This window comes from Balaenoptera physalus (assembly GCF_965194825.1).
Source record: "Balaenoptera physalus genome assembly, chromosome: 5".
Classification (NCBI taxonomy): domain Eukaryota; kingdom Metazoa; phylum Chordata; class Mammalia; order Artiodactyla; family Balaenopteridae; genus Balaenoptera; species Balaenoptera physalus.
In genome coordinates, this window is record NC_138884.1 from 75360827 (window position 1) to 75388767 (window position 27941).

The following is a 27941-nucleotide window of genomic DNA, read 5'->3' on the forward strand; positions in this document are numbered from 1 at the left end:
GTTGGGTTTTCTTTTTTTTTTTTAGTTTTTTCATAGCACTTATCACTATCTGAAATTACCTTGATTATCTAATTTTTTACTTGTTATATTTATTATCTGTATCCCTCAATTAAAATGTAAGCTCCATCAGGGCAGGAATCCTACCTGTTTTGCTCACTGTATTTCCAAGGTCTAAAACAGTGCCTGGCCATTGAAGACACTCAGATATAAATGAATTATTAGTTTAATGAAATTCTGAGAATGAAAAGAAAAGGCAAAGACAAATCTAGATATAGACATAGACATAGTTTGGCTTGAAAACACAGATTCCTAATCTTGTCATAGCTTCCCCTTTGAAGGTTAGCCTCATTCCACACCCAAAAGGCCTGAGCAGTTTTGAAGGGTCTTTTATGCCTTCTTTGTCCTTAGCCTGATTCTGAGAGACAGAGTTCATCCTACTTTCTCCTCACATCCTAGTGTCGTTGAGTTCATTCATAGCCAAAGATAAGAATCAGTCTTTACTTCACCAAGAACCCTTCAAGCCAGAACATCTCTCCTCCCCAAACGATTGCCAGGTCCATTTAGGTCTGACAGCAACTGGGCCTCCAACCTCCATCCCCTCCCCCAAATTAGGGGGAATCCTCTTAGGCCATGTCAAGTCAATGCAGGAAGTTTGGTGATGCTATAAGGGGCAAAGATGACTGGAAACTGGGTGGGGGTGATACACTTTCACTAAAATAAAACTTGAGTATATTAGTGAGAAACTGGGTCAAAATTATGTGGACTACAGGAATACAGATTCATTAGACTAGATGAAGGTCTTTGCAATGAGAAGACGGTTGCAGCCATGGAGTAGAAGACCCTCTGTATCCCTCCTCCCAAGCCTTGAGTAGCACTTCCCCACCATGAGAAGTCTGCACACACTGAGACCTGTCCCGCGCCTCCCATGGGCAGGCCTATAGGGCTATGATGCAGTATCTCAGATGGCAGAGGAAGGCCCGTTTCCACCAGTATCAGACACATCTTCCTTTGTGGACTACACCAACTTGGGAATGCTCCTGCTGCAAGTGATGCAGAGAGGAAAGACTAAGTTAGAAGGTTGGCATCCATGATTTTCCATCCTTCCTAGTCTCCAAAAAAAGTAGCTGGAGAAACAGCCTAAGAGGACAAAATAAGTTTGTGCAAGGGCCTATCACACAGTAGAAGTAAAACCCCATCACCTATGTCAGGGAATAGCAAGCTCGAATGCCTTCAGGAACTTAAACAGAGGAAAAGAAACTGATGGGGTCTCCAGCTCTGTCTAAAGCAGGTGAGCATCCATTATCCTGCCCTAGGCTGTTGCTAAAATGAGGAGCATGACCCCAAGTTTATCAGATATTCCAAATGGTCAAGGGAGAAGCCACGGATTAGAATTTTTATGTGATATTTTCTCATTTTTAAACTAGGATTACCTTCCACTAAATGTAACAGAAAATCTAAAACACCATCTAGCATGAATTAGATAAGAAGGTTTTCCTTTGTGAAAGGCAGTTCAGAACTAAGGTAGTAGGTCCCAAGGAATCAGGGATCCAGGTTCCTTCCAGCCTTCTGCTCTATCATTTCTAGGGTGTGGCCTTTATCTTTTTTATTTTTTTAATAAATTTATTTATTTATTTATTTATTTATTTTTGGCGGTGTTGGGTCATTGCTGAGTGCTGGCTTTCTCTAGTTGGGGCGAGTGGGGGCTACTCCTCGTTGCGGTACGCAGGCTTCTCATTGCAGTGGCTTCTCTTTGTTGCAGAGCATGGGCTCTAGGTGTGCGGGCCTCAGTAGTTGTGGCACGAGGGCTCAGTAGTTGTGGCTCACGGGCTTAGTTGCCCCGCAGCATGTGGGATCCTCCCGGACTAGGGCTCGAACCCACGTCCCCTGCACTGGCAGGCGGATTCTTAACCACTGTGCCACCAGGGAAGTCCCTGGCCTTTATCTTTATGACCCAGTATAGCTGCTAGAGCTCTAACGGCCTGGTCCAGACAGCAGGATAGAGGACTGGCTGGAAAAAGAAGGGCCACAGGATACGTGTCTTTTAAGGAAGCTGGCACAAAGCACATCTGCTTACATCTTATTGGCTAGAACCTAGCTGCATGGGCACTGTTAACTGCAATGTCACTTTTCCCAACTTCCCTTGCAGTTATGTGTGTGTGTGTGTGTGTGTACAGAGAAAGACGCTTATTTTAAGGAATTGGCTCAGGTGATTGTGGGGACTGGCAAGTCTGATATGCTTAGGGCAGGCCAGCAGGCTGGAAGCTCAGGGAACATTTTTATCTTGCAGTCCTGGAGCATCATTCCTTCTCCAGGAAACCTCAGATTTTGCTTTCAAGGACTTCGATTTATCAGATGAAGGCCACCCTCATTATTGAGGGCAATTTCCTTTACTTAAGGTAAACTAATTACAGATGTTAATCACACCTACGAAACATCTTCACAAGCAACATCTAGATTAGTGTTTGAACAAGCAGTTGAGCACCATAGCCTAGCTAAACTGACACGCAAAACTAACCATCACAGCCGCTCATTAAAAAATGTTCAAAACTGTGCTGGCAAAATAACACCTATGAGTCTGATTTGGGCTTCAGCCTGCCAGTTTGCAATCCTTCCCCTACACTAGAGCAAGAAGCTCGGTTCTTTATAGCCCTGGAATATAACCACCCCATATACCCTCCACACAGCTGGAATCACACATGTATGATAACAAGAGGCCTGCAGTCCCACCCTTTCCGGGAGACTATACCTAGATAAATCGCTAATCTCAGGTTTTTGTGTATGTGTGTTTCTGTTTTTATTTTTGTTTTTGTCGCTGTGTTGATGGTATCTGATAAACAACACCCTTTTCTCTTTGACCTTGTTCTAGCTCATTAAATTATTTTCACTGTAAATTCCAAGCTTTCTGGTGCTAGTGGTTTAGAGAGAGGAGGGCGGGCTGAGGGGGCAGGCAGGGCATTTTGGCTAATAAAGCCAAACCACCAGTCACTCTATTCCCTGAGGTCCACCCAGACAGAGGAGTGCCACTCTTTTCCACACTCTCCTCAGACAGTTCTTTTAAACTTGCTTTTGTCTTTCAAATCTAACTTTGATACAGTCAGCCTAGAAAACTGAGGCCTGCTGCAAAGTTATTTTGTCACTAATTTGTAAGAGGGCTTTATATGAGTACTTATTTTCTCATTTTTATATGTATTGCGCTTGTTTTTCCTAATTTTGTAAACATTGTTCATGATGCCTTTCTCTGTAATTCTGTACATGCTTGCAGCTTTTCTCAGTCTATTTTAACATTATAGGTACTAGAAATGTGACCCATTAAAAGCACTGATACACAAATTATATCACTTAGAAATCCATAACTTCATTAAGTCAAAGACAGAAATTTGTTTTGGGTAAATGTGCATCTTCTTTTAAAGTTGTTTTATATAACAATCATCACACAAAAATAATTTTAATTAAGTGGATCTTTTTTATTAGCCTTATGGGAAGCAAATTTGGTCTATCTGGTTTAAATGCTTTTCCCTGATGTTTCATTTTCAAATGTAAGTCATCTCTACGGTGATTTTGTATCTACGGTAAAGTTCACTAGAAGTCGTCAGTTCTGAAGAATCCTAGAAGGGGAGGGCCCATATTGTGGTGCCATTTCTCTGATTTTGGGAAAAATAGCTCTTCGTACTTGAAACTCACAGAATGCTGACAGGACAATCTGACCGACTTACTGCTTATGAAGTATGAGTTTGACCCTCATTTGAAAGGATGTTTATCCCTGTTAATCTCATGCTTTGGATGGCAAACGCTATCATTTTAATCAGGATGCCAACCCATTGGAGGCATTGTCCCCAACTGTTCTTTTGTGACGTCCGTTTTGGATCAAATACGGATTTTTCCTTATGCCAAATTCTGCACTCTGGCCCACAGTATTACATTGTTTTACTCTTAACATAGGTAAAATGCCTACCAGCTGATAGATTTTTGTATGGAACACATTATGAACATGCATTTTCTTGCATATCTAGCTCTTTTCTATACTTCTTAAGCATTCATAGCACAAACTGTCTTCAATAATGGCTTATGATGAAAACTTGTCATTCTCTGACCTGACCAGGGCTGGCTACATAATTTGCTGGGCCCAGTGCAGAATGAAAATGTGGGACCCTTGTTCAAAAGCAGGGAAAAAAGTGCAGTTAAAGGTACTAGTGTGATAGGGGTAATGGTGATAAACGGGTAACTCGGTGAACTTAAAAATTGCAAAAATAATATTTGGGGGGGTCAATATTCTATATAATGCCATAAACAACAACAGTATATTAATGTGATATCTTGATTATGAAAATTTTTCTGGCTCACCTGTCTGCAAATTAAGATTTATACTTGTCATTTTATTTTCATTTTCAACAGGTAAGAAATTCATTTCACATAGTTTTTTTTTCCAAGAGATATGACTGAAAGAAATATCAGTCACTCTCGGCAAATGCAAGATCACAAGTTATGACCATTTGCATTCTGAAAAGGATCCTTCTGCTGATGCAACTGTTAAGAAAATTTTATAGGCTGTGACAACACAGATAAATTTCTAACAACATTTTGAGATATAAATTTTAGTGGTTCTAGTCTATTCTAGTGTTGATTCTTGTGGAACTATTTTTCTAAACAGATTTAATTTTTCACATAAATTCATTTTATGTAAGTCTGAATTTAATTTTAAGTATAAGTTTATATAATGGCATTTTAGTGTTTCCTCAGACATGGGGAAATGTTTCCTGAAACTTGTGGAGGTCGTACAAGCAACTGAAAGTGACTTTATGGTTTCAGTATAAATCAAAAGGCCTGTTTATGCTTTCTGTTGTTGTAGCTTCAATTACAAGGAAAAAGATTTAATTGCCTTCCTCATTAACAATTGGTTCATTCAAACCTTCAAATGAAAATAGTGTTTTTTAAAAACTGAAGTACAGTTGATTTCAATAACATAATATTAGTTTTGGGTGTACAACATAGTCATTCGATGTCTTTATAGTTATAGTCTGTATAAAGTTATTGTAAAATACTGGCTATATTCCCTGTGCTGTATATTACATCCTTGTATCTTACTTACTTTATACCTAGTAGTTTGTACCTCTTAATCCCCTACCCCGATATTGCGTTTCCTCCTACCTCTCTCCCCAGCAGTAACCACTAGTTTGTTCTCTGTATCTGCAAGTCTGTTTCTGTTTTGTTATATTCATTTGTTTTATTTTTTTAGATTCCACATATAAGTGATAACACACAGTATGTCTCTGACTTATTCCACTAAGTATAATACCCTCCAAGTCCATCCATGTTGTTGAAATGGCAAAATTTCATTCTTTTTAATGGCTGAGTAATATTCCGCTATATATGTACCACACCTTTCTAGTGTTCTTTTCTGTAGAATGTGATGATCTTTATATTTAATTTCTATTTCTACATGTGTGGTTATTTGCTTCACCATTTTGCAGCAGTTTTCAAAACCAGAGATTCTAAATCCTTTAAGAATTCTAATAATTCCCTGATAGGCTTTATTGCAATGTTCATGTATTTTGTACTAATTTACTGATAAAGTCTGCTGCCTGAGTGCCAGCAGTTCCTGTCCCAGGGTCAGGCTGGTGAGTTCAAATTTTTGCGGATGACAGGGATTTGCAAGCTGGCTTCCCACTGCAGGTCCTGGTGCTGCCCCCGTGCAGAGCCCCTTCCCACCTGTCGAGCCAGGCCTGCCACAGCTGTTGCCGCCACCATCCCCACTGCCGTGCAGGCCCAGGAACCTGCCCGGCTGCAGCGAGCTGCTCGGAGGCGTGTGTGTGCACGCTGGGTTGCCTGCGCTGCCCGAGCCCTCTGCGCATGTGCAAGCATAACCTCTGGTCATGTTTCCACTGCTTACGTGCATGTTCCATTGTCCTATCAGACTTCACTTACCAAACACAAGTTCAAAAATAAAATTATTAAGAATTTCAAGACAGGAACAGCAGAGGATTAAACTAAGCGTGGGGTCCTTCTGAGAGAAGGGCCCTGTGAGACTGCACGGCTCATATGCTCGCGAGGCTGCATATGGTTCCCTAGTCTGTCAAGTGTCAGGATTTGAACTGGAAGGAGGAGAACATGAGGTGGTAGGGAAATGATGAAACTGACGGATTCCCTCCATGACTTTAACGTAAGGAAATAGGTTGTTGATAAATCTGTGTCATCCTCATACTGAAATGTGTGCTTATCGAGAGCAAGAATCGTGTCTTATATAACCCAGTACGCACCACAGAGCCTACCTCCGTGCTTTGGGTATAGCAGATGTTAAATAAATTTGGTTGAATAGATAAACTGCTATTCTTCTGTTTTCAGAGGGGTAACATCTAAAGACCTGGCCACAGATAGATGGTCTTTTTCTGTAAGTCACTAAACTGATCAAAGTCGGTGTAAAAAACTCTGATCTGATTGTCTGATCCAGGAGGAGGAATACTGTTAGTAAGCATTGTGTTTCCTGTACCGATTCTCTAAACGTGCCTGTATGTAAACTTCCTGAGTTTGGCAGGAACCTTTCTGCCTTTCCCTGGACTTAAAGAGAATCTCATAACTGATTTCCATTTTTTTCTCCTTTGTTTCCTGAGGGGACTTAATTCTTTTCCAGACCCGAGATTAAGATGGCGTTATTCTTTACCCAGAGTTTCCAAAGGTGATTTTGTAAATATTGTCTTAGACCTAACGATGAAAGACTGCTGACTAGGGAAATCTAATCAGCAAGTGGGAGATGAAGGGAAGGAGCAAAGTCTATAATTCTGCCTGTAACTTTTTATTAAAAACTGTCTTCTATAGCAGGCAAATCAGGGTGCTGCTCCATCAAGTAGCACAAGTACTTGCCTTGGGGGCTTCCTTGTTTCGCTTACTGTATAAAAGTTTGAATTTAGGGTAATAAAAACAGACCTTGTTGAGTCATGAAAATGGAAGATAGGCCTGGATTCTGCAGGGCAGGTGCAGTAAGTGCTCAGTCTACAGACAGCCAGGCCCTTTGCCAACCTCTACTAACCAGTGTTAAGGTCTATCCACAGCCCAAAATTCCTGTCGAGCTTGATAAGTCTACACTCTACGAATAAGTAGAATTTATTAGTATGCATGCCAAAATGGCATACTCAGATGTTACTTATTCATACTGACACACCCTGATACCATCAGGCGCTTCCAATTCTAAATTACCACACATTCCAGAGGATGCGATCCAGGGAGTACAAATAACATTCACCTGGGTTAAGAGCCTATGTCCCTCTTATATAAAACAACAACAAGAACAACAAAACTTCCTGATGGGACCTCAGCCCTGGTGACATCTTGACTGCAGTGAATTCTTGAGGCAGAGGCACCCAGCTACGTTGGACCTGAAATCCTGACCCGCAGAAACTATGAGAGATGTTTGCGGTTTCACGCTGCTAAGATTTGGAGTACGTCATTACACAGCGGCAGGTGATACGACTCAAAGGAGGTGAGGGGGTCGGCCTTGTGGCTCTCTGGAGGAGGAGCAATCTGGGCGGAAGCAGCCGCCAGCGCAAAGGCCCTAAAATAGGAGCCCGACGGGTATGTACACGGGGCAGCAAGGAGGCCAGCGTGTAGGAAGAGGGAGTGAGGGCAAGACTAGGAGGTGAGGTAAGAGAGATGACTGGGGGTCCCGTCATATGGGAAGCCAGTAGGTTACTGGAGTAACTTTGGCCTTAATGTGAGAGAAATTGGGAGCTGCTGCAGGGTTTTGGGAGAGTAGTGGCATGATCTACGTTTTTGAAAGATCGCTCTGGCTTGTGCTGAGAATCAGCTGTAGAGAATAAAGGAGAAAGCTAGGACACCAGTTATGAGTCTGGGGCAGTAAATTAGGCAAGAAATGATGGTGGCTAAAATCGAGATGGTAGCTCACAGAGTTAATGTAACAGGCGTGACTTCTGGATGTAGAACCACTGATTGGCCTGCGGGGCATGAGAGAAAGAGAAGAGTCAAGGAAGACCTCATCATTTTCAGTTTGAGTAACAAAGAAATGGGAAGACTGTAGGAGGATCAGGTGTGGGGATGAGGAAAATCAGAAATTCACACTTAATCACATCTATCGAGATATCTATTACACACCAAGTAGAGACATTAAGCAGGAAATTGGACATATGAGTCTAGACTTGGGGAATGATGTTTAGGCTGGATATATATATTTAGAAGTTGTCAGTATACAAATAGTATTTAAAGTCATGAGACTATATGAGATCACCATCTAAAGATAGAGGGACCAAGGGACCAAGAACTGGGAATTGGCGTATTCCTACATTCAGAAGTCAGGATAGAGAGAAGGCATTGTAGAGAAACCTGGGAAGGAATAGTCAGGGAGGTAGGGGGAGAACTCAGAGTGTGTGGAGTCTTGGAGTCAACTGAAGTGGCAGACCGCCGCTGCTGTGTTGGTATGAATACCGAGAAGTGACCGCTGCATTTAGCATGGACTTTGAAGAGCAGTGTCAGTTGAGTCGTGAGGTCTGGAGAGTGACTGGAATGGGTTTAGCAGTGAGAGAAAAAGAACTGGAGCTAGTAAGAACAAAATAACTCTTTCTAGTTTTCCTGCAAAGCCACCAGAAAAATCAGGTGGTATCTGGTGAGGGCAATGGGGTTAGGTTTTAAAAAGGTATTTTTCTGCTGATGGGAAAATTGAGAAATGGCAAAACTTTGCTGATTTAGTAGGAGGAAGAATGGCTAACCAATGTCCTTAGGTAGACTCTAGTGCCCAAGTAGAGGGCCTAGCTTTGAGCAGAAACCCAGAGAGATTGTTTAGTCTCAGGAAAAAACTGTAAATGACTTTGAAATGAGCAAAAAATAGTACTGGTGCCCTGTCTAGCACACTCCTCAGGTTATCTGCACCTCGTCTTTGAGCTATTTTACAACTTTGTTAAGTCGTAGACTCTCGGTACCGGTTCTAACATCTTACTAGTTCCTTCATTATGAGTTCAATAAAATCTTTGGCACGCGTTCATTTTATATTTGTGTGAGAATCATGATTATACATTCTCTTTTAAAAAGAAAGTATCCTTCAATAGTAACGAGGGCGGACAACATAAACGGGCAAATGCTTAGGTGGGTGGAGGTAGTGGTGGTAACGATGGAAGCTGTCTTCCAGCAGCTTCATTTTCCTGAGGACAGGGATGTGACACAGTCAGCAGAGTGGGAGAGTGAATGGACTGGGGAAGTTTAGTATGACCGCAGCAGTGAACACCACTTGAGGTTAACGGCCATGAATTCGAAGGGGGATGTTCGTGGACTGTACTTCTCCAGCCACGGTTCGGTTGCATAGGTGCACGCACCAAGGAGGGAGGGTTGAATTTAACCAGGGGTGTGCCTTGGTTAAACCACCAGGAAGAAGCAATGTGGGGAGGCAAGAGAGTTGGGGATATATACAAAGAATGATTAGAGTGATTCACTTAAGCAGGGTAAGGAGATATGACTTAGGAAAGGTGAAGGACAATAACGTTCTATCGACAGACTGGAGGTCCCGATGGGGTGGAAAGACTTGGAGTTGCTGTACTAGAACAATAAGCTGGGAAGACAGGAGTTGGTAATCAGAGAAGCAAAATATTCTCTCTACTTGGGGCCAGCATCCTAGCATCTGAACAGACATTCTACTGTTTGAGGGTCACTTACCTGTTAACCACCAGACTCCTCTTTTAGTGTGTGGAAGCACAGATGTTTTGCATGGAGTGCTTACTTCCCCTTCTCCTAGTTTAATTCTTATGGTCTTTCTCAATGAGATGATTCCACGAAATCAAGTTTTGTTTTCTTCAAGAGTGAACAGAATCTGCAGACAGACAGGCAGCACAATGAGCAGGGTCTCTCTGGAAGGTTGTGCAGTCTGTGCACTGTACAAAGGACCCCAGGCTGAAGGGTGAGTGGGCTGAGATCCAGCTCAAGCTCTGCTCCTGAGCTGCAGTCCCATCACCAGCTGCCTTTTGTGTCCACAAAGGTTCATGCCCTGCTCTCGCGGGGATATTCTAGAGTAACGACTTGTCTAACTCACAGAAAAGTGCTAGGTAGACCAAGGATCCCTGATAAAAGCTGCACAAGTGCTACGAGGCTTTACCCAGAGGGCTAGACTCAGGAGGCACATTTGTCTTTCTGCAGAGAAATCTCCTGTGTTCTTTTGTCCTCTAAGCATTTCAAGCGTTCAGAGTCTTTTTGAAGGAAGAGACCTGGTATTATATGTGCATAGAGTAGCTGTTTCCCCAAAACCAATACATGGCTTTCTAGATCACTGGTATTTGGGAAAAATGATGAAGTGTGCATCATGTGAATTACTTAGGGATCACTGCCACCTCCACTGTTTCTTGTCCATTTATCAGAAAAATCTTAGAAAGTTAGACTAATGTAAGACACTGATAAAAATCAGCTGAATATTTTTTTTTTTCTGATAAGCAATGTAAGCGAGTGGGCAGAAACTGCTTAGATAGTTGTAAAAAATTTCTACTTGCTCATTTACTATTTTAAGACCTTTAATACATCAGTTCATTTTAAGATATGTTATTTATCAATGGTCTTTGAATTTTCAGGTAACTTTAGTTATGCAAATGTTTACAGTCTCCTTAAACTATCCATTAAGCTTCGTATAAAAATATCGGCAAAGGCTTTTTTTTGGGATAGGAATTCTAGGAATAACCACTCATTGAATTAAAAACATAATACAGAACAAAGCTTTGTGGAGACAAAATAATCCATGCTCATTGAAAGCAAATGTTAGTACAGAGGATGAGCTACAACTTGGAGACTTAAAAACAAAGGCTATTTTCAGCACACTTTTATAGTCAGTAGCTAATCCAGGGAATGCTGTCATGAGGTAGTTCAGTTATCATTTCCCTGAACTTAATAGTAACAGAGAATTAAAGAGTAAAGCTATTCAACTAAGCCAGTAGGAAAATCAAGACTCTCCAGCCCCAAGCTATTTCTGGATTATCCGTGTGAAGAACCTGCAGACTCTCTCTGATGTGCTCCCTTTAGGCACATGGACTATTTTCACTGGCACAAAGAGCGACGCTGCCTGTGATCTTGCAAGCACAATTCTCAATTATTCTCCATGGCTGAGCTTTCGTCAAAGACCACACAACTTTGTTCTGAGCCCCTCTGAGGACATCATTACTTCCTTTTCTGTCTTCACCTAGAAATGCAATGTTTGGGCAAGGAAGGGGGAGGGAGAGTAGAAGACAGGAGAAGCAATGAGAAGGATGGCAAGAACATGGGGAGCACAGAGCTGACTGGGAACCCTCTCTCATGGCCCGACAGGCTTCTTCACAGGGAATGTTCATTATTTTACTTAAAAGTACAATGAAATTCCAGAAGAGCAGACAAATTCCTAGTCTAACCTAGTATAAAACCGCATGCTAAAGCAAAATACATTTTTCTCCCCAAATAATATGCTGCTAAAATTATTTATGCCATTTGTGTGGAAATTAAGACCAAAATGCAATATGCTTTACATTTCTGGTGTAGAAAGTTTTGTTCCTGAGTCCCGGTCCTGAGGATGGCAAATCTAAATGATAAATGAAATGAATATGTCATTTATTAGATGGAACAGCTGATGGAAGTGGTATTTGATTATTGGGGAGAAAAGGCTACTTCAGAAATCTAAGAACTTTAGAAAATGTGCTGATATACATATATTGAAAGTTGGGTTAAAAAGAATCTGTTTACCAGCTTTGGTTTACTACTCCAGAGATGCCGGTGGGGAGGATATTCTTAGACTGTGCCTTCCATACGTGTCTGGTTAATAATGAGGTGCTTTCCCCCACAGCATGGTACGTCTTAGTGCAAAACTTTAGTACCTAGTAGACTATAATAAGATATCTGTATAAAAGGAATAAAGTTAATACCTTGGCCAATAAGCCAGTAAATCTTACGCTGCACGAATGTGCAGTTTTTACTGCGTTGCTCAGGCTATAGTATTATTTTCTACTTTCACACCATGCAGTTATAGCCACTTGATTTAATCATGGATATTTTCTTTAACATAAGCTATCTTAAGTGTAAACTTTATTTTTAAATATCTTCAGATTCATTCTATTAGTTAAAATACACTCAGGCAGACATTAATCCAATTTGAATAACTACATATGAATGAGGCTACAGTACTATCCAATACCGAGTGTAAGTCAGTTCCATTCACGAAGGCTTTTTATGCTTAAATATAAAAATATTTTATTTCAGATGCTTACACTTTTAAGGTACTCCCTAGAAAGGGATGTCAAAAAAATATTAAATAAAAGAGGTTTCAAACTTTGTTAGGCTATGATTTGAGGGGGAAATGACTACTGATGGTTACATAGCTGGAAATCTTTGTGGTAATAAGTAAAAGTATAAGCTAACTTCAATAAACTCACTTTTCCCAGAATCCATTGGTGTGAAATTATACATTGTTGTTATTTTCAAAGGCTATTAAGCTTTGACTGATATGCAACAAGCAGTTACTGAACATCTGCTATATTGCTTACTGTGTAGTCTAGTTAATTTGTCTGTAGCGAAAACAAAGCCACAGATGACCTTATCTCTTCCATTGTGTATGTAAGTGTTTGTTTGAAGCTGTTTGTATATTCTTGATTAGTTTGTTTTTGAAGCAGCTTGGACAAGTCTCATCTACTTTTTAGCACTTGGTTGCTTTTATAAAGCATCTCAGAAAGCAGACATAGCACTCCCAGGTCTGCCAGAAGTATTTCTTCTCTGAAGACTCAATTTCTTCCACTGTTTAAAAAAAATTTATTTATTTTGCCACGCTGAGCAGCAAGTGAGATCTTAGTTCCCCAACCAGGGATCGAACCCATGCCCCCCGCAGTGGAAGTGCGGAGCCTTAACCATTGGACTGCCAGGGAAGTCCCAAGACTCATTTTCTTGAGCGGTATTGCTTTGCTCATGCAGTGAAGACTTCTGGTAACAGAAATGGACCAGAGAGTTTCAAACAGTTCTACAGAAATTGTACTTTGGTCTCTAGACTTCGTTGTCCTTAGGAATTGAAACTGTCACCTGGTGTGCATTCCTCATAACTGAGATTATCTTAAAACAGAAATGGTAGGAAAGCTTTCCTGTGCTTCGGGTAGGAGACGAATTTGCTTTTGTAGAATTTGTGGCTGAGGAAAGCAGACAGGGCCTGGCTGAAGAAGACATATGTTACCACGAGCCACCAAGTTAAGTTGTGGAAACCAAAGGTGACAGCCATGGAAATGTAGATCATCAGCTCTGCCAAGTAGTTAGGGGAAGAAACATATTCAAACCAGTCTCCAAAAGGGATTCGGTGGTTACAGTGAATGACCACTCCTGAAATGGAAAAAGAAGATACCCTGAACATTTGAAGTTGCCAAAACAAAGTTTTACCACTTCACCCTCCAAATAATTTATAAAACTCATTTAGAAAAAGGTGTCACAGACCTGTACAAACCACCATCCTGTCACACCTCCACTGTCATTCTACTACATATTAAAAAGTCACATGCTGAGGTTATACTAACAACTGTAAATAAGTTTCTCCAACAATCCTCCAAGCTATTAAGAGCTCAGACTCCAGAGTCAGACTGCATGAGTTCAAATCCTAGCTCTGCCACTTACAAGCTGTGTAACTTTAGATAAGTTGCTTAACCTCTCTGTGCCTCTCTTTCCTCATCTATAAAATGAGGATAAGACTGTACCCGCCTAAAGCGAGTACTGTGAAGTTACATATAAAGCACTCAGAACAGGGCCGGCACAAAGTAAGCACTTGATAAATGCTGAATAGTACTATTCCATTTTTAATATTTCAGAAAGTCTAATAAAAACTGTACCTGTGATAAGTCAACACAAGCTAACTAAACAGTCAAGTTTTCTTTGCTTTAGCTGGAATGATACTAACTTGGCACAGTAATACTAGGGCTCACATGCTGGTTAGACACATATATGCAGTGTAGGCCCCAAAATGTGGGCACAGAACAGAGTCACAGAATGTCAGGGCTAGATGGTGCCAGGGAGGTCTTTCAGTAAAATGCTCTCATTTTACAGATGGGAAGATCAAGACCCAGAGAGTCTTGTCAAAAATGAGCATTTGATAGATTAGTCAACTAATTAGGGCAGGAAAGAAAAGAGAGAAGGAATATGTACACCTAACTTCTGAGGGCTAAAATCCCCATGCAGTGGTTCTAAAAGATATCTCACCTGCTTTATTTTTCCTGAGATTGCCGAGAATGACATGACACTTATACTGATGGACAGATGACCAGATGAACATCATCATTCCGAGGATATGGAACCACCGAGCTTGCATCAAGAGATTTTTCCCTACCACATAGACTACAGAAATAAGAATTATCTTATTAGCCAACTCTGCAAAATTTCAGAGGCTCAGAGCATTAAAAAAAATCATATAATCAGTAGAACACAATTACCTACTTATTCTGTTCTTCACGACTGGAAAATCATCCTGCTATAATTTCCCAAGTACAGAGGGGAGAACACCATCCCTGTGGATGAGGGAGGTGTGCTCCTCAGCCAGGGGCAGCTTCAGGGGCCCCTGGCAGAGAATTCCATATCAACACATTTTCTTGCTCCTTCTTCAAGTGCTTCAAGCACAGGGGTCAGCTCTGTCTCCCACTCTTGTGATGTACTCTCGTGTGGTGAGACTACTTCGCATTTTTATTTCAAAGCCTGGTTTTATGTCCTCTTTCTTACAGTCTGCTGTCAGAAAAAGACTTCCTAAGGGATCTCATCCCGAGCCATTTCTAAGGAAACCTTTAATGCTGACTTGACTGGCTCTGGCCAATGAAGAAAATCACTGGAAGTAAAGGCTAACAGTGGAACTTCTCAAAGAGCCGAGAAATGGAAACTGCAAGATAAAGACCAAAACAGTATCCCTTTCTCATTAGAGAGAACCTAGTCAGAGAGATTTCGTTTCAGGAGTAGAAACACTCAAAAGTTTCATCTTCTTTCTTCTCCAGCTACCAAGAAGACGGGAAGAATGCAGGTTTTCTAAGGACTGGCATTAGAAAAACAAATTAAGGACTTCCCTGTGTTCAGCAGGAAGCAGTGAGGCTAGTCGGGGATTTGACTGAAAAAACAAAGCTGTCCACTGACAACGGGGAAGAGCCGGAGGCTCTGCAGCCAAGAGCGAGCCCCTACGAAGTTGATTCCGGTAGGAGAACCAAGGATCAGGCTACTCCATACGGGTACTTGGAGGCAGGACCCAGCTCATGACAGCTAACGACAGTCCACCAAAACCTAACTGTGCTAATTTCTTTTAAAAACTTGCTTTCTCTAAACAATCTACCACAGTCTCTTAATGTTGACTAAGTTTAGCCATTTAACTAAATAGTTATATTTTTATAAGTTAAAAATAAACAGAATATGAAAAGTAGTTTTAAATCAGAGGGCTATAAGAGCAAGTCACCACAGGATTAAAAGTTGAAGCAAGTGTCTGAGAGTTCACGTTACAGCCAAGTCACCTACTCTAAAGGCAGAGAAATTACCTATGAGAGAAAAAAAAATTTTAAGAGTAAGCTATGATACAGGAAAGGGGAGGCAGGAGGAAGGCTATTTACTGAGGGTCTAATCTGTGTAGTATTTAATTATTCATTTATTCATTCGTTCCTTACTGAGTGTCTACTGAGCGTGGCATCTCTCACAAGGGATAAAGCAGTGGGTAAGTCAGGTCAGATCCCAGTCCTCATGAACTCACACTCTAGTAGCAAGAGATGAAACAAGTAAAAAAAATCAATAACCAAGATAATTTAAGGTACAGATGGTACTCTGAAGAAAAAACAACAGAACAATGTAATGGAGAGTGACTGGGGCGGACCCTCTAGACTCTGAAGGCAAGGAGATGTGAAGATCTGGGTAATTTACAGATACACTTTCTTTCCACTTTCACAAGAACCCTCTGAAATCAGTATATGTCCCTAATTCCAGATGAAGGTGCTGAGGCTCTGAGAAGTTAATAAGCCAGAATTCAGACTCAGGCCCATCTGATGCCCAAGCCCCTGTCATTTCTACCAGACTCTGCAGCTGGCAAATACCCAAGCGTGTTCTCTTCCAATGAATTCCTGAAACCAGTCTTCCCCATACTGTCCCAGATGACCTCTTGAAGGACAGGTAGGTGAAACATAAGTTTCAGAAAACTTCAGCAAGGAGTGTCTAAAAGCTATTTTGTGGGTGTCTCAGCAGCCTGTCCTTGACTTCTTATACAGGAGGGAAGGTGGAAGCTGGGGTCCAGCCAGCAGAGGAAACTCCAAGAGAGATATGTAATGCTAACAGACTGCAAGCTAGTGGGTTACCAAAGTGCTTTGGAAAGCTCCTTTGGGTAAAAACCTCGGACTGTTCTCCAGGAATGAGGCTCAAACCGTGACATGGGATGCACAAGGATGCCACAGCCGAAAGCTCAGGGAGGAAAAACTGACTTACGTTCAGGGAAATTAGATGGAGAGATGCTAACTGAGTGGCTGGAGCCAATAAACAGCTCAGGAATTGAGAAAGAGCGTCAGTAAGTCATACTTCAAAATCGTTCCTTGCGCCATGGAGGCCACGGGTTGTCCTACAGCAACAGAGGGAGAGGCCAATCAAGGGGCACTTGACACTGAAATCAAACCTGAGGAGAGAGCTCACTCACTGAGTACTGGAAATACCCAGACCTTGGGCTCAGTTTACAAGGAGGCATAGGGCAGCTTTAGGAAAGAGGGAGACTCGGGCTTAGAGAAAACAGCTGTGAAGGACCTACCCTAGAGCGTGTGGGCTGACGGATACCAAGGGTGCGAGATGAAGTTAAGCTCAGCACTAAAAGACTCATTTCCATCACCCAAAATGACTTGAATTCTTTATGATAAGCATGCACTGTTTTTACAAAAACGATGGTCAGATATGTCAGATATCCAATCCTCCCTCTCCCCCATCCCCCAAATCACATTTCATTTCCTCCTCATAAACAAAGTCATGATTTTGCTTCCCTCTTCCTGGCTAGTGAGAGCTCAGAAGTGTTAAGACACAATTTTGATTTACCACAGTAGTCTTTTGTCCTCTCAGCTCAGGCTGCCTCACTTGAAAAAAGCTTTGTCACAACGGGAACAATCACAAGAACGAAATGGCAACAAAATGGCTCCCTACCTCCTCTTCAAATCCCAACTATTCACCAGGAGCTTCAGGCCACCCTTTCCTCCTCTGGTATTCCATGATTTCACCCTGCACAACTTTCCCTTCCCCACCCTCACCCCTCACCCCTCCACCCCTGGATGATGAGGCCTTGGTGAGGCAGCTTGGCTTGCTGACCCTTTCTCCTGTTCCAGTGTGTTCCCCTGCTTCCTGTTCTACTCTTGACCACACTGCCTCTTTCTTTCCAGACTAACTCCACAGAAGTTCACTGACTTCAGTCCCACTGATGGAAACCCCACCTCCCACTTCTTCATCCCTAAACCAGGCCTCCTGAAGACTTTGCACTTTATTCTCTTTACTGAAGGCACTGCTGCTTACATTGGCATCTCTCAGGTTTTAGCAGTTATGGTTAATGTCATGTGTATCTGCTAGGCACCCTTGGGCATGTTGATTTTTTAAAGCTACAATTAGAGCCCAAACTCCTCAAATGCAAAGTGAACTGGGCGGGTCTCCTACTTTCTAACTTCCATAATGCTTGGTGGGATGCTTCACCCAGAGTCCCTCGTATACCCAGTGACTCAGCTGACAGACCCCAGCAACCACTCACCATTCCTGCCGTCCATTGGCACTTGGCTCAACACAGTCAGGCCAACAAGGACATAGTAGACAAGTCCAAAACTGTACTGCACGACGTGAATCACGGCATTGGAGAAGACACTGACATAGAAGCACTCGAAGAGTCTTCGTAGGCTGTGCAGCCACAGAAACACTAGTGCTAAGAACGCAGACAGCACAAGGTCATCCCCTACAATTCAGAACGGAACATACTCAGGTCTCTCTCCAGGACTAATCCAAAGCTATGATCTTCCCTGCTGTTAACCAGGGTATTAAACAAGATCAGAGCTAGGGAAGGGCCCTAGATATCATCCAGTCCAACACCTCCTTTTTTTGGGCAGTGAGGGAGTGAGCCAAGTGAAGTCAAGGCATTTGGCTCAAAGTTACACAGTAAGCTAGTGACAGAGCTGAGACAGACTCAGGTCTGCTGACTCTACTCTGTGATGTGAAAGCCTTCTGGGTTACGTGGCTGTGAAGGGATCTGTGCTCTCAGAACCCAGACTCCACGGTCTCTGGTCCCTGGCACTAATCCCCATTTGAAGATAGTCAGGAAGAGTTTCTGGATGACCTCTGAGCAAGGACTCCTGGTGGGATCCCTGAGGTCAGGGGGGGAGAAGAGACACAGGCATATACAGAAGCAGAAAGGGGGATGGGAACAGAGACAGGAAGAGTTATGCATTTCTTTCCGTATTAAAAAAAAAAAAGAAATGATACTTTGGGGGACTGTGAGCCTTGAGATCGATCTTCCTATCTGCCTCTCACCCCTCTGCCTCAAGAGAAGTCAGAAGAAATGCTGGTTTGTAAAATGACATAAAATCTAGATGTATTTTTAAAATGTTATCACACACATCATAAAAACACAATAAGGACACCGCCTAATGAATTTTTGCAAAGTACACCAGCCCATCCCACCCGTACGACCAGCCCCTAGATCAAGAGACAGAGCACAACCAGCACCTCGTGCCCCCCTCCCGGCACTGCCCCTCCCCGCACCCTCCCACGGGTACGCTCTATGGAGACTTCCATCACACAGATCGGCTTTGCCTGCCTTTCTCTTTTAAATATAGTGAAACCTAGTTCTAACCCTTCAGGAATAGGATAAAACAAACAACCAAATACAACTCCTCACAGCCACCCTTCAAATATCAGAACCCCAGCCAGCCCCCCAGTAAGCAAATGAAGAGGTAAAGCGGGATTCGCCGAGGTATCTTCCCCTCCCAAGTAGGATCTGCATAGCTTTTTCTTTCTGTCATCTTTTGCAACAAGTTCCTCTGGTTATACAGAAAAGGACTGTTCCTAGGAAGCCAGCGGTTTGGCTGCTGGAACAAAGGACAGAGATAGCACCAGAACAATTTGTTTCTAATTCTGCCCCTCTCCTGATGTCTGACATCAATTGAGGCCACTTTATGGTTTTCACCTTCAATTCCTTACCTTTTAAATTGTTCTGTGTATCCTTCATTCAAGGCACAGTGAGGCAAATTTAAATGCTATTTTGTAATCATCTGATCAACAACTATTTACAGTCAATTTTTTCATATAACCAAAGCCTCACAGCATAACAAACATTTTTAACCTGTGATCAAAAAGTAATTTTCTATCAAATTTCTGGAGTCCAGAGGCATGACTGTGGTTGGAACTATATATATGATAAATGTTTCAAGGCAAACCTGAGGGACCCTAAAGTACTAAAAATATCAGAGGGAGAGCACAGCCAGTCCTGTTCAGCACAGCACTCGCTGGGAAATCAGGGATGAAGAGCTGACTCTCAGCTCTGCCATGATCTCAGTGAAGGACTTGGGGCCTTCCCCTTGGCCAACTGGCTGTGATCCACGCAGAACCCTTTCTGCCCCACCCTTCACTTCCCAGCCCCGCCAAGAAGCTGAGAGTGGCTACGAAATACCGAGAACACCTCCCCGCAGGCAGGAGAGACAGGAACAGGGTGCAATGGTTGGTGTTAGCCAGAGGAGTTGTTACCTCGGAATTGCGCAGCCCCAAGAATTCTGAGTAAATGATGAAGCCAGTTTGGAAAAGGTGCTCCCACAAACAGAGACTGAGTAAGGCTCCAAAGCAGGAAGCCATTCCACAGCACTGAGATGATATAGAAGTGAGAAAAATACCTGCGAAGGGAAAACAAGTTAGGTAATGATCAGAGTGGATCCACTTTAAGCCTTTATACAGGAAGACTATTTTTAGTTTCCCTATCCTCTTTCCTCCATTCTGCAAGTATAGTTTTGCTTTTTTAATAGAACCTGAATCCTACAGATGTTCAGATTTTTGAAATTTCCTTTCAAATGATGGGACTGGTTAACTAATAAGAAAAAGAGGCTTCCTAAGGTTAACAACAACATGAATGACCTCGTTAAACTTAGATGTAGGGTTAATTAGCTCTCTCTCTTATCTCCAGGTAACAGGATTGGGCTCAAACTCAAAACTAGGGGGCCCCAGGGCCTGGCAGAGACAGCCTAGATTGTGCTAACACTAGCCAAATCTGTGGAAGATTTCTAAATCTCGAGTGATATTGCTGCAATAGCCATACAACTGTTACACAAGATTTGCACAATCACAGGCTCTCAGGGTTGCAAGAAACCTTAAAGGTCTACTGATTCAGTGTTTTCTTAACCTGTGTTGACCTAAATTACTTTTATAATAACATGACAAATATTAACTCATAAAACCAGCTATCAACTCCTGATGGGTACCGCTCTCATACAAATACAATACATATTTTGCAATCAGAGGGAGAGCACAGCCAGCACCTCGTGCCCCCCCTCCCGGCACTGCCCCTCCCCGCACCCTCCCACGGGTACGCTCTATGGAGACTTCCATCACACAGATCGGCTTTGCCCGCCTTTCTCTTTTAAACGAATGGAGTAAATAAAACCACAAAACCAATAAGAGTTGAAATTAGCAATTAGCAACTTCAATTTAACGTGAAAGGTTATGCTGGTTTGCTGCAAAGGAATCACCTAATATGGCAGCAGGGCCTAACATGTTTTTCTGAGGTCTCTTTACCTATACCTCTACTATTTTTCTCTAATCAAATCAATGCAAAATCTTTCTGACTCTGCAGGGTGCCTGGAGGTCACCTGGCCTTCCCCGGTCTTCAATGCATCACATCTATATTAAGCCCTCCTTCTTGTCTCATGAATCTGTGATGCAGTAAGACAGCCTGGAGTCAACAGGATTACACATAGACTCAGGGACTCCTCTTCCAGTTGATTCAGAATATGCTTGTATGTACCAGACCTCACAGTCCCCCAGACTATGCCCACAACCCGTCTGACAAACACTAATCTAAGCTGACCATTCCATAGCAACCCACTTATTCTCCCCACTACAAATTCTATCACGGGATCTGTCCTCTCTGAGATGTCCTCTTATTCTGGATTCGGATCTTCTCTAGGCTCAAGAGCTTAGTTTCCTGCAAAGTTCATGCATGAGTGTCAATTCTACCCCCTCGTCCCCACCCCCAGGCCCCCCCGGCCTTTGGTTGCCTCCCAGGGTCTTCCCTAAGACACACTTCCTAGAACTGAGCCCAGGCCTGGTCTGAGCCAGCAGGGCAGAATGGCAGCTGCAAGGTGCTCTGCAGGCTCCCATGGAACGAGGAGGGGCCAGCTTCTGAGGAGCAACTTTTAAGCCGCTTTAGCTACTTCATGTTTTCAAAAAATGTTACTGAGCACGTAGAACGTGCTAGGTGATGTTCTTGGAGCGGGAGACGCAGCAGGGAGCAAACTGAGCAGGTGGTTGCGGTGCTGAAGTTTATCTTTCGGCAGACAGTCCGCAAACGAACCTGCAGACGTCTAGCCCCGTGCTGGGTGAGGGGACAGAGAGGGTGCAGAGGGGAGGCCATTCTGGGTGAGTGGTCAAGGATGGCCTCTCTGGAAGTGACACTTGGCTAGAATGAGTAACCTTTGTGAATTTCTGAGGAAAGAATTTTCTAGGCAGAGGCAACCACCACCACAAAGGCCCTGAGGCACGACAAAGGACACGTGTGTGGAGGGTGCTAGGGCATGAAAAGGAAGGGCAGACCCTACAGGGTCCTGTAAGGACACTGGCTTTTAAGTGGGATGGGAAGGCATCTGAACACAGCAACCTGAAGTAATACTTCATGTTTTAAAAATCCTTCTGGCTGATGGAAAAGTTCTGGAGATGATGACAGTGGTGATGGCTGCACAACAATGTGAATGTACTTAAAGCCACTGAACTGTACGCTCAAAAAGGGTTAAAGTGGAAAATGGTATGTCATGTATATTTTATCAAAATCAAAAAACAAAAAAGAGAGAGAGCATTGCTCATTCATTTTGTTCTTTTTTAAGTTAAAAAAAATCCCCCTGGTAAGGAAAGAGAATCGTCCAGTTGTGGGGAGACCAGTTAAAGAGTATTTCATTTCATCTTCCCAACAATCCTGTCAAGTTTGCATTATATTTACATGCGGCTGATGAGAAAACTAAGGCTCAGAAGGTTAAGTTACTTATCCAAGGTCAGGCAGTAAGTGGCAGTGTTTGGCTCCACACTCAGCCCTGATGACTCTGAAGTTAAAATCACATGGCTGTGCTCCTATTCATCTGATCTAGACTTGCCTGAACCTGCTTTTCCACCTCTATGTTACATGTAGCAATTTATACTAAACCATAAGTCAAACAAATTACTCAAGAATGTTTGATATAAGATGCTAAGCCACATTTTGCTGTGCCCTACTTGTGCCATGGGGTTTTGATTCACAGGCAGATTTTCTTATTCCTACATTTGGCACATACTCTCTCTTGTTTTGCTTGCCTGATTTCCTGCTACAGGAAACGTGTCCTACTCTTTATTTGCGGTTTTATCTGTTTTTTGAAAATACCTAGCTCTAGCCTCAAAAGCAGATCTGAAAACTCTACTTCCTTCTCTTCTAGACACTCTCCCTCTTTTTCCTCCCTTGGCACTTTGCTTAACTGAAGTGAGCCCCTGCAGCAGGGATAAGGGGACCCTTATGGTAACTCAGGGCTGGGCACCGAGCAAGCACTGCTCTGACTTAACAAACATTTTGGTGCTTAGTATAAGCCAGGGACTGCTCTAGGCTCTGGGGATATAGCAATGAACACAAAAGACAACGGTTCCTGCCCTCATGGAGCTTATACTCACAGTTACACACAGAAGTAAAATTTACAGCATGTCAGTAGGTGATAATTGCTAACAAGAAAACTAAAGCTGGGAAGAGACGAAGGAGTGCTGGGGATGGTAGTATTATACTTTTAAACAGGGTGGATAGGGCAGGCCTCGTTGAGAAGGTTATACCTGAGCAGAATTATAGGAAGTGAGGGCATAAACCATCTGGCTATCTGGGGGAAGAGCTTTCCAGGTAGAGGAAAGGCCTCTACAGGGCGAAGGCCCTGAGGGGACAGAAAGCAAGCAGAGAGACCCAGAAAACTGGATTGGAGCCACACAGGGGGAAAATGATAGGATCTCAGTGAGGTGGTGGGGACAAGACTGTACAGGGTCTTGGGCTCTTCCTGGGAGTGAGCTGGAAGCCACTAGGTGGTTCTGAGACAGGAGATATCTGATCTAACACTACTTGCTGATTGCCAGAACTGATCTCAGGACCAGTTAGGGGAGTTATAGGTTTAACTAAGGAAGGAAACCAGTGGTTCCTGAGTCCTGACTTGGTGCCTGGCCCTGTGCCACGTGCTTTAATGTCATCACCACCTGTATGAGGAACAGGTGCTGCGATGCTAACACTCTACCCCATACCACCACCTCTTGCCTGGAGCACCGCTAACGGCCTCTTACCCAGTCTTCTCCACACAACGGCTAGTCATCCTCTCAAACGTGAATCCCATAATGCCATGCCCCCTTCCCCATCCTAAAGCTGCTTTCCATACCCTCAGAATAAAATCTAATCTCCACTATGGTCTGTAAGGCCCGCTGTCCGTCCTGGCCTCCCAAAATGAACTCATCTCCTGCCCTGCCCCTTTCTTTTTTTTTAATGTAAATGACTGCTTATATTTATTTATTTATTTAGGACTGTGTTGGGTCTTCGTTTCTGTGCGAGGGCTTTCTCCAGTTGCGGAGAGCGGGGGCCACTCTTCATTGCGGTGCGCGGGCCTCTCACTATCGCGGCCTCTCTTGTTGCGGAGCACAGGCTCCAGACGCGCAGGCTTAGTAATTGTGGCTCACGGGCCCAGTTGCTCCGTGGCATGTGGGATCTTCCCAGACCAGGGCTCGAACCTGTGTCCCCTGCATTGGCAGGCAGATTCTTAACCACTGCGCCACGAGGGAAGCCCCTGCCCTGCCCCTTTCTGATCGTCCTTTCCAGCGTTGTCATCGGCAACCCCAGCTTGCTCATCATCAAGTAACCAGGCTGGATTTCCTCTGAAGCACTTATTACCATCTGAAATTATTTTGCTTGTTTTACAAGATTTGTTTACATATTTACCGTTTTACAAAAACAAAGGCTCCAAAGGACCTAGAATAGCTCCTGGCAATACTAAGTACTCTATAAACAATGGTTAAATAAATGAATGAAAGAGAAGGTACCACATCCAAAGTTACTCTCAGAGAAAGCAGTCAAGTTAATCAACAAACCAATTAAACCTAAAACCTTTTTTTTTTTCTTTTTTTTGATTCATTCAAAACATTGATCGAGGACCTTATCGTTATCAGGCATTGAGCCCGGGATATGGCAACAAACAAGACAAATGTAAACATATGGAGTTTACAGTCTGGAGCAGGGATTCCTGACATTTTTCTTCCATGGACTCCTTTGGCAGTGTGGTGAAGGCTACATGCCTAAAAGACATAGGAATAAACGAAACCAATTATGCTGAAATATAGGTAACACAACCACTAAGAAACATTTGTGATATATGTGCTTCTTAATTAATGTATTAAATAACAAGGTATAGTGGAGGATAATACAGTATTCTTATAGCGATGAAAATAATGTTTTGAGGTCTCCTCAATATTTTTAATATAACATTAAAAAACTTGTCACAAAATTGCAGGTATTGCTAATTCTACTGTGGTTTGTTGATTACATTCATCATTAAGAAAGTGCCGAATTTCAGCTAGAGGTTAGTGAAATAAAGATGCAATTTTTTCCAATCCAATTTGCCCCAAATTCTATCCGCAGATCCCCTGGACTGCTGGTTAGGACCCCTGAACCCTAGTAGGGAAAGTCTGGATGGTTCTCTTTGTCTCCACAGCTCAATTCAATTGCAATGTTTCTATAACATTTTGAAATATTAGAAACAGAAGTACCTCCATATACACTATGCAAGTCAAGAGCACTGTGACTCACGTTCAAGGTCACATATTTATTCAGACTTTCTGGGAAATCAAAACTCCAGGAAGGGCTTCCCTGGTGGCACAGTGGTTAAGAAACCGCCTTCCAATGCTGGGGACATGGGTTCGAGCCCTGGTCCGGGAAGATTCCACATGCCGCGGAGCAACTAAGCCCGTGTGCCACAACTACTGAGCCTGTGCTCTAGAGCCCGCAAACCACAACTACTGAACCTGCGTGCCACAACAACTGAAGCCTACAGGCCTAGAGCCCATGCTCCGCAACAAGAGAAGCCACCGCAGTGAGAAGCCTGCGCACCTCAACGAAGAGTAGCCGCAACTAGAGAAAGCCCGCCCGCAGCAATGAAGACCCAATGCAGCCAAAAATAAATAAATAAAATAAATAAATTTTTAAAAAAAATTAAATAAAAACAAAAAACAAAACTCCAGGAACCAAAAGAAAACGAGAAAAGCAACTATCACCTTAATTAAAAAAAAAAAAATCTACCAGGCAGGGGTAATGGAATCAAACATTCCATGAATTCAATTAAGGTTTAATTCTTTCCTCTTTAGGAAAAAATAATCCCAAACAAATTCACCTAAGCTCTTGGGTGCAGAAACGTGATATACAGCTGCCTATTTCTAAGTGTAAAACTTACAGGCTTATTTTCACCTTTAAGAGTACTACTGAATTCTGAACAAGGAAAAATATTTAAATATAGCATCTAGACATTTTTGCCTTTCATGACTGGCCTGGATTTGCTGTACCTTTTCTAGTATGAAAAGAAATTTTAGTTTAAATTTAGAAAAAAGACCAAACAAAACACCATGCGAGGGTCTGTTCTAGAATTCTGGAAGAAGAAAAACTTATAAATTATTTCATAATATAGTAGAAATTACAAGGAGCCCAAAGAGTACCAATTTTGTAGTAAAGAGTAAGGGAAAGGTACAAAATCTGTTTCTTGGCCGTCAAATATAACGACAGACTGGAGTAGTAATAGGTAGGGTATGGGAGCCAAAGAAACAGGTAAGTGCAGGGAATGATTTGAAATGTGCCCTCTACTCCAGCAACAGTAGTACCTTTTTTAAAATTCAGAAAATAAATTGTTAGAACTCACACTCTCAAAAGAATTTTTTCTTCACCTTGTAACATTAAAAAAATGACAATCTAGCAATGTCCCTGCTATGAAATAGAAAAGTACTACACTCAAAACCTGATTAAAAATAGGATGACCGGAAATTTTAGCTTACAAAGAGCCTCTAAGAAATAGGAGGCTTAATCACTGTGTGTGAATCGTCTACTTCTTCCCAGAGCCTCATTCCCGTTACCTTTCCTCAGAATGACCTAGTGCTCGCTTCTCAGTGTTAATACCTGATGAATATTTCTCCAACAGTCAAAAGTGGGAAGCCAAGTTTATTTAGACCCTTTCTTGTCTGCAGACCTGGGGCACCGCCTATGCGAGGTTTAAGCGAGAACCAAGGTGTTCTAATACGTCAGAAACCCTATCACATTTCTCCAGATTCCTTCCTAAAAGCCAACTTAGGCTGTTATCTCCAAGAAAAGCCACTGCTATATTCCTACCATCTAGCAGTGTTTGGCTGACTCTTCCCGGTAATGTTCTGAATTTAAAGAAAAGCAAACAAAAAACCGAAACTATAACAAGCCTTACAATTTCTGAAAGAATTCTATTGAAGTCCTAACGATTTAATCTCTCGTTGAACTTCGTTATGAAACCTGCTGAAAGTCAAATGGGGCTTAGGGATCAGGCCTGCCTAAAATGTGCCATCTTGGGCAACATTTCTCCAGGGGCACCTGCCGAGATGCGGGTTAGGAGCGTCAGTGCGACCGAAGGAGGTGGGCGCCAGTGGGTGACTCGCGTCTCACCCTTCATCCTAACTGTTGAGGGTTGAGAAACAAATAGGGGACACAAAGGCGCGAAAGGAGGGCCTGCCTTCATTTCTAGTGAGTTCCGGCGACCTCAAGTTAGCTTACGAGCCCCTAGAGTGCAGGAGAGGGGAAAGAGGAGAATCTGGGGACAAAGGAAACTTTAATTTACCGCCTGGTGACCGGGCCTAAATTGGGAAGCGCTGCCATTTCCCCCGAAGGAAAGGCTACGTGCGGCCACAAGTTCACGTTCCTGCGCCCCCGAAGGTGCGCGCGGCCCAGCACCCTCGGTGTCGGCGGACACTCGCGGCATTCAGCCCCCGGGGCCACGCATCGGACACGGGCAGAGCCGGCGGGCGGGCAGGCGTTGCGCTGCGTCGAGGAACCCGCCTGGGCCTCCTGGGCCGGTCCGTGCCGACCCCGGCGGCTCCGCTCCCGCCTCTGCTGCCCCCTGCCGGCTGCTCGAGCGGGGCGCCCCCGGCTCTCCGCGCCTAGGCAGCCAGGACTCGCGCCCAGGCGAGGTTACCTCTTGGGGACATCAAAGGCCCGACAGGCGGCCGGGCGCGACGGCCCCCCTTCCTTGGTTTTTCCATAGCGGATCAGGTCCTGGAAGAGCGCGCAGCCCGGAAGCAGGCCGGACGGCACGAGCTGCAGCAGTAGGGTCAGCAGGAAGGCCGCGGCCAGCGTGAGCCACACGGCACGCAGCGGATTCAGTGCTGAGAGTTCGGCCCCCGCCCAGGGAGCCATGGCCGGCGCCCGGCGTCCGCACTCCCCGGGCCCTCACCACCCGTTGGCGGAGGAACAGCCACTCGAGCGCGGCGCGCCGGGCTTTGCCGGGCGGGACGTGGGTGACGCAGCGCAGGGCTGGGACGCGCTCGGCCCCGCCCAGGACACGCCTCCCGGGGGGAGGCACTGCCCCGCCGCGCGGAGTCCTTGGTCTGGGTCTTGCTGGAGCTTGGTGGTGGCTCTATCGCTTGTGTGAGTCGGGGGTGCCTATATGGAACCCCAGAAATACGACTCAACAGTATGATTCAAAGCAGCGGAACGAGCAAGACCACGTCTGCAAGTCTTCACTGCAGCATTATTTTCATTGGAA

General features: G+C 43.6%; 1 protein-coding gene and 1 long non-coding RNA gene across 5 annotated transcripts in view; both read right to left on the bottom strand.

Moving 5' to 3' along the window:
• On the bottom strand, positions 1-27712 carry SRD5A3 (steroid 5 alpha-reductase 3). Of its 4 annotated transcripts, none has more exons than XR_014264491.1 (6): positions 27372-27712; positions 19675-19817; positions 17693-17890; positions 14167-14301; positions 10965-13299; positions 1-9802 (listed from the first exon to the last, which is right to left on the bottom strand). XR_014264491.1 is itself a non-coding variant. In XM_082464488.1 (5 exons), the coding sequence occupies exons 1-5, from the start codon at positions 27590-27592 to the stop codon at positions 13040-13042; spliced, it is 957 nt and encodes a 318-aa protein (XP_082320614.1). In that variant the 5' UTR covers positions 27593-27712; the 3' UTR covers positions 1-13039. The 4 variants fall into 4 exon arrangements, 1 of the variants encoding a protein (XP_082320614.1); XR_014264492.1 differs by having other exon boundaries at positions 1-1040; positions 9649-13299; XR_014264493.1 differs by having other exon boundaries at positions 1-7375; positions 9649-13299.
• The window catches only part of LOC309662098, a 306967-nt gene that overhangs the window by 159562 nt on the left and 119464 nt on the right, over positions 1-27941 (bottom strand). The gene's annotated exons all lie outside the window — the stretch shown is intronic.

Coding starts and splice junctions, on each gene's coding strand:
- SRD5A3 (XM_082464488.1), bottom strand. CDS start 27,592: ATGGCTCCCTGGGCGGGGGCCGAACTCTCAGCACTGAATCCGCTGCGT. Junction 17,891..19,674: donor TGGGGCTGCGCAATTCCGAG/GTAACAACTCCT, acceptor TCTGAATTGTAG/GGGATGACCTTGTGCTGTCT. Junction 14,302..17,692: donor GCCAATGGACGGCAGGAATG/GTGAGTGGTTGC, acceptor TTATTTCTGTAG/TCTATGTGGTAGGGAAAAAT.